Below are 20,230 nucleotides of genomic sequence, written 5' to 3'. Positions count from 1 at the left end.
ACAAGATAACAATACAATACATAACATAATAATTTAAATACAAGATAACAATACAATATAATCCATAACATAATAATTTAAATACAAGATAAAATACAATACATAACATAATAATTAATTGATCAGAATAATAATTTAGTAATCCGGTAGGTCATTTCCAGATTTAGCACTATACGAAAAAAAATTAGGATATGATTCCGAGAATTTTTGCGATTGTGGTTGTGATTGCGGTTGTGACTAGGTAGTCTAGATTGCATGCACTAAAAATGGAAAAATTGTCCAACGGCATGGGCTGGGCAATACGCAGGTCGTAGTGGATCACCAACAATTATTCTTGAAGTTGTTGTTGATTATGACCTTTGGATATGACATGCTTATTTTGGTTTGCCTGGCACCAATAATGATATTAATGTTTTAGAGTCATCACATTTATTTTCCAATCTTGCCAGCGGTATTGCATTTCCTGCCCATTATGTTATTCAAGGAAAATAATACGATATGGGTTATTACTTAGCTGATGGTATATATCCTAAATGGTCTACAATTGTTCAAACTATTCATGATCCTCATTCCCAAAAGAAGAAATATTTCGCGATGAAACAAGAATTGTGCTGAAAAGATATTGAACGTGCATTCGGAGTTTTGCAATTATTGCAGGACCGTCACGTTTTTGGAGAAAGGAAGTGCTACATGATATAATGACTACATATATTATACTGCACAACATGATAATTGAGGATGAACGTGATTTCAATGCACCAATTCAAGATGTCGTAGAGGCTCCAACTCCAACTATAGAAATGGTGGTAGATGAAAATCTCTGGTTTGAACAATTTTTAGGTAGACATAAAAAAATTAAGGACAAAAATGCTCATTTTGAATTTCATAATGCATTAATAGAGAATTTATGGTAGCAACGTAATAATTTTGAAAATTGAGTGTTTATGTAATTGTATGTCACTTTTATTTGAATTTGTCCCTTAATTTATGTATTATATTATATTTTCTTATAATTTATGTTATTTAAAAATTTAGAATAAAATATAATTTCATATCACATTAAAAACTATATAAAGTAATTATTTGGAAAAAAAGAAATAAAGGATTTATATTATGAAATAAGAAAATAAGAATGAAATAGAAATAATAATATAATATTGAGGAGAGAGGAAAAAATTCTTTTTTAGAGAGTAAAATAGAGAATTGGGTTGGAGTTGGTTGTCTGAAAAAATAGAGAACTCTATATTTGAAGAGTAAAATAGAGGATTGGGTTGGAGATGCCCTAAAGTTGTCTACTCTATCCAATTAAATTGAATCTCTTCCTCTCCTTATTTAAGATATAATTATTGTATATAGTGAAAGATGTAATTCAATTCCAAAATCTCCTCCTCTTCCCTTATTTAAGGCTCATAAATCATACTGTAATCATTTTGATTAGGAAAATCATTTCGAAAATTGAGATTTTATTGAAATACGGATGAAAGTTAAAAAAATCTGGAAAAAAAGAAAATAAAAACATATATAGACGCTGAGCTTTGGAGGTGTGAAATCACCATTTTCATTTCCCAACTACATAGTTATATATAGATTTTCTAAACTAAATTTCGAGTAAAATTAGAATTGCACGGTTAGTAATTTTTTTTTCTAAAACAAATAAATAGAATGAAGTTGAAGCAAAGAGATCTAGAGCCGTTAATTAGTTTTTAATGAAATGATAATGATGAGAAAAGTTTTTGGGTATAAATGAATTAATGATGTGCCAAACTATATTTATAATTTTTTTGCTTATGATAATAATATGATTACTATTTAATGTTTAATTAATTATATATATATATATATATATATATATATAGGAATTAATCTAAGAAAATTCAAAAGTCATTACTATTTTAATTAAACTTATTATAACATTTTAATTTATAGGAGGGTAAAATCGCAATTCAACTTTTGACTTGAGTTCTTTCCACTTATAATATAATATGATATACATATATAAAGTGTTTATTTCATAAAATTAACTGTTATGCATGAAAGATAAAAACTAAACCGATACATATGTTGAATATCGTCTTAATCAACTCAAACGCGGTTAGAAGTCATATGAATTTTGCTTCAATTCAAGCATGAATATTTAAAAATAAAAATAAAAAAGAAAAAAAATTGATTGTATAATAATTATTACAGAGCATAAAAAGAAAAATATATCATCAAACTCATAAGCACAGACAAAAATCTTCAATAATAACTAAAAAATTTGAGATGCAAATGAAGAGTCTCTGGAAGAAAAAAGAAGCATGACAAATATATATTTATACTAACAGGTGTAGTACTCATAGAATTTTTTTTCAGAATTATTAAAATCATTAATGATTTGAATAATTAAGATTAGGGCATCTTGTCGGGCGGATCAGACGGATAATTTCGCTTAACGATTTGACTTATCAGTTATCAGTTTTTAAATGTACTAATCCGCTAGCCAACCGATAAGATATCAATTGATTTGATAACGGACAAGTAATTATAGGACAATTATTAGATGGTGTATTAGCTAATCCGTACATTCTTTTTCGATAACCGATAGTAAACAAGAATTTCAATATTCATCCAAACAACAACAAAAAATACAAAATTATGCCACCTAATTAAATTGCTAAACTAGATCAGTAATCACTAATCAGTTCTTTTGCACAATATAGTAGCATATTTTCTTTTCTACCTTGAAATTAACAATTTCAAATTTCAACTTAAAAAGATGTATATTTGAGAATAACGACATGCACTGCTGCACATAAAAAAACTACTTGTAGTTGCACAATTATTTTTACACACCTAATTGCTAATGGTACTGTAATGTCCCATTTATCGTAAAATGCCCATTTTGACGTTCCCCTTAGCGTTTTCATGCTTAGTTTGTGTTATTCAAACGATTGGCGTGAACCCATGCGATCGGGTTTATTTTAAGTGATTTTGACCCTTTTTAGTTGAGTTTATTAGTATGATTGACTTTGGTAAATATTTTGAGAGTTCTAAGTGTCGGATGGAGGTTCTGTCTGTTTCATTGCGTCCAAAACGTTGAGATTGGTCTATTAATGTGGTTTGTTAGAGTTTTGAGGCCTTGCATTAAGATTTGGGTATTTAGGCAAGAAGTTGAGTTTTAGGCCTAAAGGAGGCTCGTGAGGGTATTTCCATCATTTGACTTTTTTCCGTAAATCAGGCAATTCATTGAGTTCGGAAAGTCAAATTTAGTGAGATATCATGTCCAACTTATTTTTATCGGACCCCAAATGATTTCCGTGGGCCTATCCGGAGGCATTTTTCCTTAAGTTGAGATGCTGGTTTTTCAGGTTCTAGTGCAGGTACAGTAGACCCTCACGATCACGATGGTTGGACTCGCGTTCACAATGAGTCGCCCTTCTTGTCTTCGTGATCGTGTCCAGGGAGCTCGCGCTCGCGATGAGTTGTCTTTGTGTTCCTCCCGATCGGTAGAGATAGTGGCTCACGATCGCGATGAGTATTTTGCACCTAAACATAACCTAAATTTGGGATTCATCCTATTTTTCTCATTTCCTCCGTTTACACTTGATTAGAGCTTAGGGAGACGATTCTTGGAAGTTTTTATTGGTGAAATTAGTGTGGGTAAGTTCCTCTATCAACTTCGTATGTTTTCTTCAATTTTATCATCCGAAACACCTTTTAAATCTTAATTTCAATGTGGGTTTTGATATTCCCCCCCTAAGTTTGAAAATTGGTATTTTCATGAATTTGAGATCATTTCTCGATTGATTGATTTTAATGAGTTTTTCAACCACAAATTCCTTTATGATAGTATATAATGCTTTTCGAAAAGAAATCTAATTTTACCCTTTCAATTTTTGAAGTGATTTTTGGACTATTTTACCTCTGATTCCTAATTTTGTCATTATGAGTATCATTGAACTCGTTTTGATGAATTCTTTCCATTCTTTATAGTTGGAGATTGTTTCGGTAATTGTATGGTAGAGAGAGTGCTCTAATAGAGTGGTTCGGGTGAAGGTTCAGGCTCTAATGATTCCACAATTTGGACTCATTTAGGGCTATATTTTGATAGATTTAGTGTCCTCAAATGCATATTTTGTCTCAATAACTGATGTAATTCCTTAAGTTTCAGTTATTTGAGTTGAGAGACAATGCATGGACGCTATCAAGCAAAAACGGAACAAGGCGGCTGAAAGAACGAAGAAATGAAGGCATGAGGATTGCCTAATGTATTAGGCGAGTCACCGAACGACCTTAACCTCGCCCAAAGTTCCAGTGCGCTGATCCATGAAGGATAAGATCAAGTTGGTGATGAAAGGGAGCAGTCGGCGTATCGCCGAACAGTTCCGCGATGCAACACCATATCTCCCAATGATTCAAAACGCGAAGATGTTGAAGGCAAAAACTGAAAGGCGATGAACCAAACCAAAGGGCAGATCGCCGAGTGCATCGGCAATCCCGACTAACTGCGCCGAGTGGTCCTTCGTAGCACAAATTTTTGAAAACTATAAATACCCATTTAAATTTGTAGCTTAGTATCAAGTTGTAGAGAATTATTACTAATTTTTAGAATATTTGAGTTTTGAGTTCTTAGAGTTTTTGTGAGACATTGTTCTTGAGCTTTGAAGATTTTGAATGTTTTTAATTCCAAGAAATTGGAAGTGGGTCTTGAAGAATATTCATCCTTGACGTGTTTAAAGACATAATTTATCATACCCATTTGATGGAAACACTTATTGGTATGATTTCTATCTCTTTTTCATGTCTAGCTAAAATCCCAATTCTTGGGGTGTGATAATGTGAATATGGGTTGAATTTACTGTTGGGTCTTGCTAATTAATAGTTAATTCGTTGTTTAAATGTGATCTCGTTCAGTAGTTGTGTATGAACTTAATGGAATTGTAGTTGCAAATATGATTTCATCTTCTTGTCTTTGGCTTGCTCGAGAGAGAGGTCTTAAGACCAAAACTACAGAATAGATAACCGGTGGTTATTGGGTCGTCGTGGGTTCAACTCGAGAGAGTGAATCCTAGACCTTTCTCCCACACATTCAGCTCAAAAGAGTGAATGGGCTAAGGCGAAGGTTGGGAGTAATTGCGGCTTATCAGTGTTCGAAAGAAAGCGATTTGATTCGGGGTAAGTTGCTCGAGAGAGAATTTACCCCCACTAAAGTCTAGCTTAGTTACAAATTTACAGTGATTTACTATCAATAGCATGTACCCTGTTGTTTATTTGAGCCCATATTCCTTTCACATCCCAAGAATCATGTCTCCCCAATTCGTACTCTTATTTTCGCTATTTTTTGTTTACTAGTTATATACAAACCCCTCATTTGATAATTGACATTCATGTCATTTCTTGAATTTATTATGTTTCTACTCGTTAATGTTTATAGCTATGATTGATTAGAACAAATTTTTACTTTTCTACTTAATTCTCGACTACTAACTGCTCCCTTGGGACTCGACCCCAACCCATTCGGTTGGGTTATATTACTACACGCGATCGTTGACACTTGAATTGGAAGTTGTATCTTTGATTACGTCAAACATCAAAATGGCGTCGTTGCAGGGGAGTGGTGCTAGTTGAGAATTTTTAGTTTAGTAGATTTTTTGTTCTTGTTAATTATAGTTCTACTTACTTAATTTTTAGTTTGTTTTTGCTTGATTGTGTTGAAAACAGGAAGTATGAGTGTAAACGACAGTAATGGCAGCCAGGTAGGCCATCAAGACGACATCTGAAACCTCAAAGATGTCAACGAGCCTCATGCTAATGACTCTCATCTCATGGGTGGTATTGGTGCCATTAGTTTATCTCCGGTCGAAGGGAATGTTGTATTTTGACATCACGAGTACTATGTTGCAACTCTTGCAACTAAAAGGGATTTTCAGTGGTTTGGCTCATGAGGATCCTTATGAGCACATTAGAAACTTCGTGGATGTGTGCAGACCATTCTCCTTCAAGAATATCTCCCAAGAATTGGTCTGATTGAGATTATTCCCGTTCTCGTTGATGGGTGAGGGGTGCAAGTGGCTGACTGAATTGCCACGTGAATCAATCACTTCATGGGAAGAGTTGGTCACCGCATTTCAAGTGCAATTTTTCCCTCCCTCGAAGATGATGACTCTTCAAACAACATTCAGAGCTTCAAGCGTCTAGAAGGCGAGCCTATCCATGAAACTTGGCTGCGATTCAAAATGTTGGTGCTTCAATGCCCAACCCATGGCTTGCCTGATAACGTTTTGCTGGAGTATTTTTATCGGAGTCTGGATTCGGTAAATAAGGGTGTTGCTGACCAACTCTCTCTCTGGGAAGTTTGATGCAACAACCTTATGTGATAGCTGCTCAGCTCTTAGATGGCATGACTACCATAAACAGGGCGTGGTATACCCGTGAAGACCAGGTCTCCCCTCTCACGTTCAAGTTAACTAAGGAAAAAATGGAGAAGAATCAAGAGAGGGACCAAAACATTGCCAAGATCATGACACAACTTGACATTTTGTCTAAAAATGTCATGGGAGCTGGTGCTCGTAGTGTCAATGCCGTGGGTGTCGGGTGTGCTAATCCAGATGAGTCCAAGTTTGAAGCCTTGTATAATGAAGAGGTAAATTTCCTATCCAACAAAGGAGGTGGCTATCTTTCAAACTACCCGAAGTAGGGTGGTAACCAAGGTTGGGCTTGGGATGAAGGTTGGAAGGATCGAGATCGTGAATGGAGGGACTGTAATCTGAATTGGAAGGATGGGGAGAAGGATAGGTATATGCCTCCTCACGAGCGCCAAAAGTCAAAGGATTCGGAAGGTGGTAGGTCTGAGGATATGCTCTCTCGTATCCTCAACAAAGTTGAAGGGTCAGACAAGATTTTAAAAGAAATGAAAGAAGATGTGTCTACCCTTAGCCCGACCATCACCTCCCATTCTGTGTCGATCAAACATTTGGAGATCCAAATAGGCCATATATCGTCTCATCTTAACCTGAGACAGCAGGGGGGTTTGCCTAGTGACACTATGGCTAACCTTAAGAATAAGGTTTGAAGGTGGACTTACATCGTGCTGCGACGTTAACTAAGGCACTACTTGGGAGGAAACCCAAGTTTTCTTATTTGTTTTTCTTTCTTAATTTGGAATAATGGTGTGTTGGTTGTGCAGGTTAAAGTGTGGAAGTGTCGCAACAAAGGAAATTGGCGAGGAAATGGCCCAGTCGGCGCATCGCCGAAAGAGTCGGCGACCCCACTCAAATCTCCATTGGACTCAAGACAAATTTAATATGGAGTCTGTAACTATCGGCAAAAACCATGAAATTATTGGCGAGTCGCCGACCTAGTCGGCGACCTCGATATAGTCCGCCGTTTGGAACTCCAAATCAACTGGAAGTTCTGTAAAATTCAACGAGGCAAGGGTCTACTAGGTTCTTCGTCGAGCAAATCGGCGAGTAAGACTAATGTCATCGAATGGATGAGAATTGGATGGTTTTAACGCCAAGAGGTTATACTTTTCAAAATCCTTAACCTTCCCACTCTTTAACGCTTCACAAGCTCACACCTGCATATTATTCTCTATATTTTTGCATTCTCTGAGTATTTTAGTCATCGATTTGTGCTCGGAACTTGGATTACATTGCTGCCTAGCGATTCAAGCTTAATTTAGTAGGCATTAAAGGTTGGTGTCCCAATTCCCGAGTTCATTTTTAACATTTTTGACTCTTATGCAATTATGTTTATCGTGTTGTCGTATGTTGAGCCTATCCGATAGGAGTAGTTTACTTGAAGGCTGGTTTTAATTCGAATATCTTGCCAGAAAAGTATATAGAGTTGAAATCTCGAAATTTTGTGCCTTATAGTGAATTAAATCTTCAGGGGTTGTGCTTGCATGTTGAGGGGTGCTGTGGGTCTAGTCTTAATTTGAGTTGTGCATGCTTTGATTTTGTTTTCAGGGGTTGTGGGGTTGAATTCGAGAAGTTGGGTTGAAAATAGGCACGTTGGTTCGTTTGGCGCGCTGGGTTGAGCTCGCCGAACCACTTGGCGCTTCGCCTAATGTCCCCATCTCGCCCTTAATTTTATTCTCCATAAGTCGTTGGGCTCTGTAATTTTCGGCGAGAATCCAGAGGTTGCCAAAGGCACTCGACGACTCACCGATAGTCCTCTCTCTCGCCCTTTATCTATTCTCCTGAAGCCTTTTTGCACTATAACTTTCAATAGACTAACCCTTGTTCGCCGAAAGTTGTTGGAGATTCGCCAAGTGGCGATTCTCTGTGCTTTTGCTTAAGACTTCTAATTTTTTCTTAATGAGTTGCAAACATGGCCAAACCCAAGGTTGCAGGAAGAAACATGCCACTCCGAAGGAAAGCAAAGAGGTTTGCACCTCATGAGGATGCAATTGCATCTAGGAGCAAGGTCACCAAACCTCCCACAACTGGTGGGAGAGGAAGGGGCAATAAGCCTATTTATGGTAGGGAGACTACTCCTCAAGACCCCAATATTCCTTCATGGGCCAGGGGATTCTATGCAGCTGTGCAAACCTTCTTGGCAAATAGACCCTTGGTAGCTCCGAATGAGTCTGATACTGATGCGCCTTATGAGGCAACACCGGGCACTGATGCCTAGACAGATGAAACGACTGAGTAGATAGGATCCCCTCCTTACCCCTTCTATGTCTTTCGTTATTTCAAATTCTGGATATTATTTTGTTGCATTTGAGGACAAATATTTTTATTTATGGTGGGGTGAGGCCCACCTTTGTGTGCTATTTGTGACTCGCGTTTTGATTGTGTATTTGGGTCATTAGGCTTAAAATTTTGTTTTATACTACTTTTCGCGGATGTTTGAGCTTGCGGCTCCTTATGCTTTAATTGTAAATGATTTTTTACCCCACCAAAATTTTTTTTGCCACCTCTTATACGTGTGGAATGTGGCTGTTCTTTGGTAAATTTGAGTCTCGATTTTGATCAATACCGATGACTTAAATAGTGCTTACAATCGAACGAACATGAATATGCGGCTACAATGAGACCAAATGAAGTTACATAGACAGTATGTGAACTCTTTGCATCTCGTTGTGACTTGCCAATTATCAAATTGATTCTCTTGTGATGATCGTTGCACACTAGCGAAAGTGTGGAGTCTTGTTTGACTCTGGTGTCAATGCCTTGTGTGATGAGCTTACCGTGAACCGTGTATGATGACACTTAGAATTTTCCCCGTTGGCATGGTCGACAAAGTAAGACTATCTCTTGATATAATCTTAGGCAACTTTGAAGAGTGTGAGCCAATTTGACATATACCTCTTTCGTGGCCTATCTTGTGAGTGTGTGTGAACCTCTTTTGAACACCCCTTGAGCCTTACCTTTCTTTGGAAGAAACTTGATGAAAACATGACCTCTCTTAATCCACTACCTATAATCCTCTTGATTTGTTGTCGATTGAATAGCCAACTTAGGCCAAAACCCTAAGTTGGGGGTGTGGTGAAAAGAGAAGGCAAGTCAAGAAGTGCTAGAAAAGTCCCCATTAACCCATGGTGTTGAGAAAAATGGAATCCCTTCATACAAAAAAGAAGAAGAAGAAAAGAATGAAAAAGAAAAAGTCGTGGAATAAAGTTATGAAAATGCAAAAAGGAATGGGGTTCCGAACAATCCCTGGAAAGTGAATAATGGGATGACTTATGAGCACTAAAGAAAATGATGAAAGAAGAGGAAATGAAGTGTTGTGAGCACCACATTTCATGAGGATAAAAGTCACCGAGCCTAAATGACCATACCTTTGCACTCAGCCCTATTACAAGCCTTGAAAAGACCTTTTTGATATTGAGTGAGCTGAAGCAATTGTCAATTGGAAAATACAGGCAAACCTATGGGTGAAAGCATGCATTGTGTTCTTCTTTGTGAGTGTGAGTGTTGATCTTGATTCCAGAGCTGTAAATGATTGAACCATTGTGTGTGAATACGGAATCATTCTTTGTGTGAGGGCATTTGAATACCTTAGTTGAGCTTGAACTTGCATTTGAAGCAAGTGTTGTGAGCTTGAGAATCTTTGATAATGGTGTGTCACAACTTGAGTCTTTGAGTACACAATTGATCCTTGCATGAGTAAGTTGAATCTTGTGTGTACATTCATGATTGAGTCTTGTGTAGCACTGTTTGATACATCTTTTTTGAACTGCCGAACTTGAGTTTTACTTGAGGACAAGCAAAAGTTTAAGTTGGGGGTGTTGATGAGTCCACAATTTGGACTCATTTAGGGCTATATTTTGATAGATTTAGTGTCGTCAAATGCATATTTTGTCTCAATAACTGATTTGAATCCTTAAGTTTCAGGTATTTGAGTTGAGAGATAACGCATGGACGCTATCAAGCAAAAACGGAACAAGGCGGCTGAAAGAACGAAGAATGAAGGCCTAAGGATCGCCTAATGCATTAGGCGAGTCACCGAACGACCTTAACCTCACCCAAAGTTCCAGTGTGCTAGCCTTGAAGAAAAAGATCAAGTTGGCTATGAAAGGGAGCAGACGGCGCGTTGCCGAACAGTTCCGCGAAGAACCACCATATCGCCCAATGATTCATAACGTGAAGATGTTGAAGACAAAAGCTGAAAGGCGATGAACCAGACCAAAGGGTGGATCGCCGAGTGCATCGGCGATCCCGACTAATTGCGCCGAGTGGTCCTTCGCAGCACAAATTTTCGAAAACTATAAATACCCATTTAAATTTGTAGCTTAGTATCAAATTGAAGCGAATTATTACTAATTTTTAGAATATTTCAGTTTTGAGTTCTTAGAGTTTTTGTGAGACATTGTTCTTGAGATTTGAAGATTTTGAAGGTTTTCAATTCCAAGAAATTGGAAGTGGGTCTTGAAGAATCTTCATCCTTGACGTGTTTAAAGACATTATTTATCGTACCCATTTGATGAAAACACTTATCGGTATCGATTTCTATCTCTTTTTTATGTCTAGCTAAAACCCCAATTCTTGGGGTGTGATTATGTGAATATGGGTTGAATTTACTATTAGGTCTTGCTAATTAATAGTTAATTCACTGTTTAAATGTGATTTCGTTCAGTAGTTATGTATGAACTTAATGGAATTGTAGTTGCAAATATGATTTCATCTCCGTGTCTGTAGCTTGCTCGAGAGAGAGGTCTTAAGACTAAAACTACTAAATCGATAGCCGGTAGTCATTGGGTTGTCGTGGGTTCAGCTCGAGAGAGTGAATCCTAGACCTTCTCCCACACATTCAGCTCAACAGAGTGACTGGGCTAAAGCGAAGGCTGGGCGTAATTGCGGCTTATCGGTGTTCGAGAGAAAGCGATTTGATTCGGGGTAAGTTGCTCGAGAGAGAATTTACCCCCACTAAAGTCTAGCTTAGTTACAAATTTACAGTGATTTACTATCAATACCATGTACCCGGTTGTTTATTTGAGCCCATATTCCTTTCACATCCCAAGAATCCCGTCTCCCCAATTCGTACTCTTATTTTCGCTATTTTTGTTTACTATTTATATACAAACCCCCCATTTGATAATTGACATTCGTGCCATTTCTTGAATTTATTATGTTTTTACTCGTTAATGTTTATAGCTATGATTGATTATAACAAAATTTTACTTTTCTACTTAATTCTCGACTACTAACTGCTCCTTTGGGACTCGACCCCAACCCATTCGGTTGGGTTAAATTACTACATGCGATCGTTGACACTTGAATTGGAAGTTGTGTCTTTGATTACGTCAAACATCAGGCTCCGAGATAGGTTTGACTATCTATCTTTTAGACTGACATGAGTAGTTAATATTTCATAACAAATCAAATGTGAAATGATTTGGAGTGTGAATTTTAGAGGTTGGTAAGTGTTGATTTTCTTGTTTGCCCATGTGGACTTATTTGTGATGCTTAGCTTGTGTGGAGGCCTCGTGTGATATCCTTAATTGTATTTTGAGAACTTGTAATATTTGAGGATTTGGCCGAGAGAGGGATTGTGTTACCTATTTTAATCTTTTGACATTGGAACTTGAATTGATATTTTATCATCCTAAAATAAAATAAATGTTTCCTAAATGGTAAAGACTAATTTCAAATGGATCCTTTTATTATTCCTATCATATGAAAATGTGTTTCATGACTTATTGAATTCAGAAACTTTATCAGATCCTTGTTAAATTGAGTATGCCTTGTATTTTTGTGTTGTGATTCGTTCACCTTCATTCAACACATCATTGTTCACGGGAATATGAGAAAGTGCAGAAATATTATCTTTTGAGAAAGAAAATGAGAAACTTTACATTTATCTTTGACCACGATCTAGGTGGAAATTTGATGAGATGTTGAGCTTGTTGAAATTGGTATATGGACTGCGAGTCCCCCATGGTCCTTGTCTGGAACCTAAAGCTCGGCAAGGTGTATATGACAGGTTGTGCCACCACATCATTTCATCATCTCATTGCATTACATTGTCTATCTTTGTTATGTTGTGTAACTTGTTTATATGTTGATATGAGTATTATCAACAGTCTTATGTGTTTACCTTATTCGCGCCATTACTATATAAATTGGTGGCACCGATGCTGGAATGAGACTTTTTTGTATGTAGGTGGAAGCATTTCATAGTTTATTTCTTAAGTCTGATTAGTTGCTTATACTCAATCGGTCCAACCTACTGAGTAGATGTGAATTGCATTCACCCCTACTTCTATTATTTTCTTGATATATATCCTAGTCAGGGTTCATATTCGTTGATTGGATCAGGAATTGCTTCCCATTCAGAATAGTGGTGAGATCCTGTTTTCCAAATCACCATGATCTCCATCTATCATTTACAATCTTTAAATTTCGTTTTGAAGACTTGATATGTAGTCTAGATTTTAGAAATGTATTAGATACTCTTTATGCTTATGATACCAAATTTAGGGAATTTATTTGTTATATTTCATTTCTCTTCGTTTGTGACCTAACTTCCCTTTGGGAGTCTTGTATGTGTTATTTATTTTGGCTTACACATTAAATTAGGTTCTCGAAATGTGTGTCATCATGACCTTGATTTTTGGGTCATGACATGTACCATGATTTTGTTTGGTTGATTTTTCATTGCAAATATCTACCATAAGAAACAAAATATCACAACCATAAATCAATACTCACTTCTTATTTTCAATATCAATTCTCAACTTATTAGTTAATTTTTTTTAAAATTCTATTACTGCCACATAAATTGAAAAAAAGGGAGTAATATTGATTGTTCCTTTGAAAATTATGTAAAAGTACTATAAATTATACAACTAACATCTTAAAATATTTAAAAGACATAGAAAATATTAGTTGATTTTGAGACAGAGGGAGTAATAAATTATTTGAAAATTACATAAATTGTATTATAAATCACAATAATTAACACTTAAAATATTTAAAAATTATATGAAAAATTGGATCTCTCCTAATTCTATAAATGTCACATAAAATAGATTAAATAGAATAACATATATTGAGTCCGTGTTTGCCGAGGTAATCGATAAGTAGTATAAAAATATACACTAAATTATCCAAAAGATCCCTTTATATATCTACACTAAATTATCCTGAAGATGAAAAGGTAAAAGAGAATCAAAGAAACCTAGTGTAGATTGTATAAAATATTCAAAGTAATAAAAAGAACTACTCAAGGTATATGCAATAAGATAATTTATTGGGGTCACGTTGACTCCTCCTCCCAAAGTAAACCAAACTAAAGGGGCAAGGAATAAAGAAAACATGTACTCCACTTCATTTTACTATATGTTTTTTTCTTGGAAAATAGGTTTAAATGTGGGATGCAAATACAAATTTAGTCAGACTCCAATGTGGATATCGAATACCAGATCAGACAAAGAAAAAATATAAATAAAGCTATAGTTAATTTTATGGTAGGTGGGAGAAGAATGAGTGTAAGCAGAGAGGAGGAGGAGTAAAGAGAGGAATCGAAGCAATGCCAAACTAAACCTCAGTTGTGAAGTAAATTAAAAAGGCATCCAAAGAATCGACTTGACTTTTGAGAAACATATAAATAGTGTCAATAATTAATAAAGGAAGACAATTATTTTGTTAGTATGGGAGGTGGGAAAATTGTTGGGATATTGATCTTTGTGGTTGTGGTTGTTTCAGCAGCAGGAGGAGGAGGAGGGGAAAATCATCAGCAGCAGCAGCAGAAATGGTGGAAATGGATGTCTTCTACTTCTGCAGCAGTGGTCAATCCAGTTGTCTCTTCTTCAATTGTCCTACCACTCTATGGCAATGTCTACCCCCTTGGGTATGCAATAACTTAGGGGTCATTTTGGTATTCACATTTAATTTACATGATGGGATAACTAATCCCGCGGAATAAGTGTGTGTTATCCATCTTGTGCAGTTATTACTATGTTCAGCTCAATATAGGGCAGCCTTCAAGGCCTTTTTTTCTTGATCCTGACACTGGTAGCGACCTCACCTGGCTGCAATGTGATGCTCCCTGTGTTCGCTGCACAACGGTAAACTCTTTCTTACTACTCATTGAGTTGCCGGTTTCTCTTAACTGTAATGGCTTATTACTATCTCAAATTATATGTTCATTGCAATCTTATGGACTATTGTTCTATCATTCTATGTACTTGTACTACTCAAGTTTCTAAACCCATGGAAGTAGAGGTCAATTATGTACCCACTCAATTTCTTCCCTTTTTAGGCAACTAGGGATGATAGAGGAGGCTACAGATATTAACAAGGCACAATAGGATCATTATGAATGTTAGGATGAATTGAATTAATGGGAGAAAGGACTAGGTTATGAGGAAAGGCAACAAAGAGAGAGAGAGAGAAAAGAGTTGGTTTCTCTCTTTCAAAATCCACCATCCATATTTCGGAGAACTATCATGTTTGAGAGATTTTGGAAGGCCTATTAGTAAAGGTAGAGGGAGGACTAGTTTAATCAGTTGTTGATGGGATGATTTTGAAATTTGTAGCTTTTGATGATCAAATTTGAATCAGTTTTATATTTATGGATGACAGTCTCATCCTACTACTTTTATACTTGTAGGCGCCTCATCCATTCTACAAACCAAACAATGACCTCGTACCATGCAAGGACCCTCTCTGTGCCTCCTTGCACCCTGCTGGTTACAAATGTGAGAGTCCAGAACAATGTGACTATCAGGTTGACTATGCCGATGGAGGTTCATCTCTAGGTGTCCTACTTAATGATGTGTTTCATTTCAACATGACCAGTGGTGCTCGGATGATACCTCGTTTGTCTTTAGGGTTAGCAATCTTTATCCTCTCTCATCCTGTATTCTTTCTTTTTATGTGTCTTGCTTGTATGAAAAAACATATGCTGTAATGTCCTTTTGGCAATACTTGCATTCAAAGTTTGTTAAGACTGTTGTCCTATGCTACTAAATGAAGAATTATGAGGCTCCATTGACAAAAGATAGAACAGTAAATACAAAAAAAAAAAAGAGAAAAGAAACAACTTTCAATAGCTTCACATATATGTAGAAGATTATGATTGATATAGTTGGACATTTAAGAATGACATATTCTCAGTAGAAATATGCATCACAGTGTTATTGAATATATCATCTTCCTCCTAATCGACATCATAAGCAGAACTAAAAGAAATATTCTGCAGATAGGAAAAAGGAATTAAAAAAAAAGAAATACAGAGAAAAGCTCACACCCCTATTCACTGTAGTTAATGTTTGGAAGGCCGACTGAACATCTGATTTGCTGTTTTGAATAGGTAATCCTACATGACCTCACAATTGTTTTGTAAATTTTAATTCTTAATTGTTTAAAGAAGGTCCTAACAATTCCCTCCTTCACAATACTTCGTAAATGTTGATATAGGTAAATTTGTTCCTTCAGCTGATTCTAAAGCTTCCTTGATAGGAGAAATAACTCTATTCTATCATATAGTTTAGTCGAGAAACTATCGTATCAAAAGGATTTCAGTTTTATTTTTCTTGTAACTTTGTAGGTGTGGATATGATCAGTTACCTGGTCAATCTTATCATCCTTTGGATGGAGTGCTTGGTCTTGGGAGAGGAAAAACCAGCATTGTGTCTCAGCTTCACAGCAAGGGTGTGGTGCAAAATGTGGTAGGTCATTGCTTGAGTGGTAGAGGAGGAGGCTTTCTCTTCTTTGGAGATGAGGTTTATGATTCCTCACGCATAGTCTGGACTCCTATGGCACATGATCGCATGTAATGCACTCAAATCCCAACAGCAAACTTTGTCTTTCTAAATTATCCTCTCTAATCAGTACTGCATGACAGGAAGCACTATTCAGCAGGATCTGGAGAACTCATATTTGGGGGAAAAGGCACAGGATTGAAGAATCTTTTTGTAGTCTTTGACAGTGGAAGTTCCTTCAGTTACCTAAACGCACATACATACGAAGGTTTCATTTCACTAGTAAGTTGTACAACATGTAATTAATTAAGTTTACGGAATCTGTGTATTGTAACTTATTGTAGCTTCACTTGTATTGACAGTTGAAGAAAGAATTGAATGGGAAGCCACTAAGAGAAACAAAGGATGATTATACACTCCCATTATGCTGGAAGGGCAGGAGACCTTTCAAAACCATAAATGATGTGAAGAAATACTTCAAGCAGTTTGCACTTAGCTTTGGCAATGGATGGAAATCCAAAGCTCATTTTGAAATCCCCCCTGAATCATATCTTATTATCTCAGTAAGATTTTCAACATTCTTTATTTTACAATATATCCTCTATATGATGAACATACTAACTAACTTGTTTTGCAGTCAAAGGGCAGTGTCTGCTTGGGAGTTCTAAATGGTACTGAAGCTGGTCTGCAAAATGTCAACCTTATTGGAGGTATGTATATATGAGATGTAAAATGGTTGAATCTATTCAAGTTAATTTAATCTATTCCAATGGAAAATCATTAGACTAATCGAATGAATTACCTGTTTCCAGATATATCAATGCAAGATAAAATGGTGATCTATGACAATGAGAAGCAAGCAATAGGTTGGACCTCTGCAAATTGTGACAGACCACCAAAGTCGAGTAACATGATAATGTAATTAAACAAACACTAATCTTTTATCATTCTATTTGTATGTGCTTTCATAAATAAATGGGGGTATAATAATAAGAAGCCTCCCCTTTTGTATGTATTCCGAGAAACAAAAAATGTTCCAAGAGGTTTATCCTTTTGAATTCTGATGAATAATGGTCTTTTTACACAAGTCTTAAAGCCCATTATATCAAATTGAGGCATCACCATGTCAACCTTTTTGTAACATTGTTTTGAGATAGAAGAATACTAGTGTTGTATTTGGTAAAGATGAGTTGTTAGATAAACAAGAATATAATGTATATATTACCCAACAGAGATTGTATTGCGTTCTGATCATTTCTAGTGTTGAAACTGGAAGCCGCAGAACTAAAATCCTCCATTAATGGAGCTTGAGTTTAGTGAAGAGAAATGGAACATTCTAGAGATCTGAGAAGATGAAATGGAAGATAAGTGAATTGTATTTCACTAAAACTGAATGTATGAGCTTTACATTAATCTGTATTTATACATGTATGAAAAGCATGAAAATAACTAACTACTTTTCTGTAACAACTTAACTAACTCTAACTAACTATAACTAATTACAACTCACTAATTCTAACACCCCCCTCAAGTTGGAGGTGAAGTAATCACAGACAACTTGTTCAGAAGTGTTGAGTGTTTAACTCCAGTCAAGGTCTTGGTGAATACATCTGCCAATTGTGAATTTGTAGAAATGTGATGAAGTGTAATCAACCCTTGTTGAAGTTTGTCCCTAACAAAATGACAATCCACTTCTATGTGCTTTGTTCTTTCGTGAAAAACTGGATTTTTGGCAATGTGAACTGCTGCCTGGCTGTCACAAAACACATGTATGGGTAAAGAGCTATGTACCAGCAGTTTAGCAAGTAATCTTTCAAGCCATACTAGTTCCCGTACAACTTGTCTCAAAGCTTTGTACTCTTCCTCTGCAGAGGATAATGACACAGTGGCCTGCTTTTTAGACTTCCAACTGATAGGGCAGTCTCCCATAAGTACCAAGTATCCACTAAGTGATCTCCTTGAATCAGGACAAGAAGCCTAGTCTGAGTCACTATAAGCACTAACAGTGAACTTTGGTTTGTTTGAAATGAAAATCCCCAAAGTAGGATCTTGTTTTAGATACCTAAGTACATGATAGGCAGCCTTCAAGTGTGTATCTCTAGGTGACTGCATAAACTGGCTGAGATGTTGTACAGTGAATGCTATGTCCATTCTTGTGTTTGTGAGGAAGTTGAGCTTACCAATGAGCTTCCTATAGTGAGTAGAATCTGATAGTAATTTGCCATCAGTAACTGTGAGCTTCTCAGCAGAGTCAAGTGGTGAAGTAGTCACTTTGTAGTTCATAACATCAAACTCTTTTAGAAGGCCAGCCGTAAACTTTCTCTGGGAAATGAGAACATCATCTTGTCTAAATAATATTTCCAGTCCCAAGAAATAGTGTAGCCTCCCAAGGTCCTTAATCTTAAATTGATCATGTAGGAAAGTCTTTAGAGAGGTGATCTCCTCCAAGTCAGTTCCTGTTAAAATTATATCATCCACATAAACAATAACAAACACCAAAGAACATCCATTTCTCTTGTAAAACAATGAGTAATCACAGTTTGAGTGTGTGTATCCCTTTGAGAAAAGGTTGCTGGCCAATTTGTCATACCATTGCCTACTTGCCTGCTTCAAGCCATATAAAGACTTCTTGAGTCTGCACACCAAATTGTTTTCATCTACCAGAAGACCCTTGGGTAGTGTCATGTACACTTCCTCATATAGGTCACCATGGAGGAAAACATTGTTCACATCCAACTGATACATATTCCATCCCTTCTTCACAGCCAAACATATCAAAGTCCTCACAGTAGTCATCTTTACTACAGGTGAAAAAGTCTCAGTATAGTCAATTCCAGCTTGTTGTGTATACCCTTTCACTACCAGTCTGTCTTTGAACCTTTCTACACTGCCATCTACTTTATGCTTAATTTTGTACACCCATTTGCATCCAATTGCATGTTTGCCTGCTGGTAAGGGGACCAGTTCCCATGTGTCATTAGCATAGAGTGCTTCAAACTCTTGTGTCATTGTCACTTGCCAAAAGGATATCCAACAAAAACATGTGGCGCAGCCCTTGGCTCAAATTTGTCTTTATGAGTTTTTAAGGTGGTGGGAAAACATAGGCATCCAAAACTTCTAAGATGAGAGTATGTGGGCTATTTGTGGTACAATTGTTCATATGTTGATTTATTGTGTAGGATTTTGTGGGTAGTCTGTTAATAAGGTAAGTAACAGTTAAGATGCATTCTCCCCAGTATCTTATGGGTATTTTTGAATGGCATAGAAGTGCACTTGCTGTCTCTAAGAGGTGTTTGTGTTTTCTTTCTACCACCCCATTTTGTTGGGGTGTGTAAGGACACGACTTTTGGTGTATTAGTCCTTTTTCCTGGAAGTACTTTGTTGCCTCACCATTGGTGAACTCCAACCCATTATCAGACCTAATGGATTTTAGTTTGGTATGGAATTGATTTTCTATTAGACATATGAAGGCTTTCACAACTTGTAATGCATTGCTTTTGCATCTAAGCAATTGTGTCCAGGTTGACCTACTATAATCATCTACCATAGTTAGAAAGTAATTATAAGCATCATAAGTAGGTATGTGATATGGTCCCATAGATCAATGTGTAGTAACTCAAATAGTTGACTGGTTGTATCGGTACTTTCTGGGAAGGGCATTCTAGTTTGTCTTGCCATAGGGCATATGGTACATGTGAAAGGTTGTTTACTGGAAAAGGTTACAGGTATGGTGGATATGCTTCTCATTTGTAGAAAAGGCACATGTCCTAGTCTAGCATGCCATAGGAATTCAGCAGTATGATCATGAGATGCAGACAAGGAATTTGAAGTGCAAGAATTAGCAGTAAAGGAACAAGAAGAACAAGGAATAACTGCAGAGTTAGTTCTTTATTTGACAAAAAAGAACTTCTTACAATGGATGGGTGTGAAGTTTCACATTCACTTTTAACTAAAAGTTTATTATCACTAAGTACAAAAGGAACAGGTTTGCAGATAGAAGAGTGGCAAGTAATGTGAGATGAACTATTGCCATTTGAGTGGACAGGTAAATTATGGCACTTGGTGCACAAAAAATATAGACCATTCTTAGCT

General features: G+C 36.5%; 1 protein-coding gene across 1 annotated transcript; it reads left to right on the top strand.

Moving 5' to 3' along the window:
• Positions 1-13,943: 13,943 nt before the first annotated feature.
• LOC125812385 (aspartic proteinase Asp1-like) lies at positions 13,944-17,154 on the top strand. The gene is made up of 8 exons (XM_049491890.1): positions 13,944-14,283; positions 14,383-14,500; positions 15,046-15,266; positions 15,985-16,209; positions 16,282-16,420; positions 16,501-16,701; positions 16,776-16,848; positions 16,951-17,154. The coding sequence occupies exons 1-8, from the start codon at positions 14,084-14,086 to the stop codon at positions 17,058-17,060; spliced, it is 1,287 nt and encodes a 428-aa protein (XP_049347847.1). The 5' UTR covers positions 13,944-14,083; the 3' UTR covers positions 17,061-17,154.
• Positions 17,155-20,230: the final 3,076 nt, after the last annotated feature.

Source organism: Solanum verrucosum, unplaced genomic scaffold (genome assembly GCF_900185275.1).
Source record: "Solanum verrucosum unplaced genomic scaffold, falcon-dt-bn FXZP01000209.1, whole genome shotgun sequence".
Classification (NCBI taxonomy): domain Eukaryota; kingdom Viridiplantae; phylum Streptophyta; class Magnoliopsida; order Solanales; family Solanaceae; genus Solanum; species Solanum verrucosum.
This window is presented reverse-complemented; position numbering and strand designations above follow the sequence as displayed.

Bases quoted from the DNA above. Each gene is read 5' to 3' on its own strand.
- LOC125812385 (XM_049491890.1), top strand. From the start codon at position 14,084: ATGGGAGGTGGGAAAATTGTTGGGATATTGATCTTTGTGGTTGTGGTT. The intron at 14,501-15,045 runs GTAAACTCTTTC...TTATACTTGTAG, and splicing joins CCTGTGTTCGCTGCACAACG to GCGCCTCATCCATTCTACAA. The intron at 16,421-16,500 runs GTAAGTTGTACA...TTGTATTGACAG, and splicing joins ACGAAGGTTTCATTTCACTA to TTGAAGAAAGAATTGAATGG.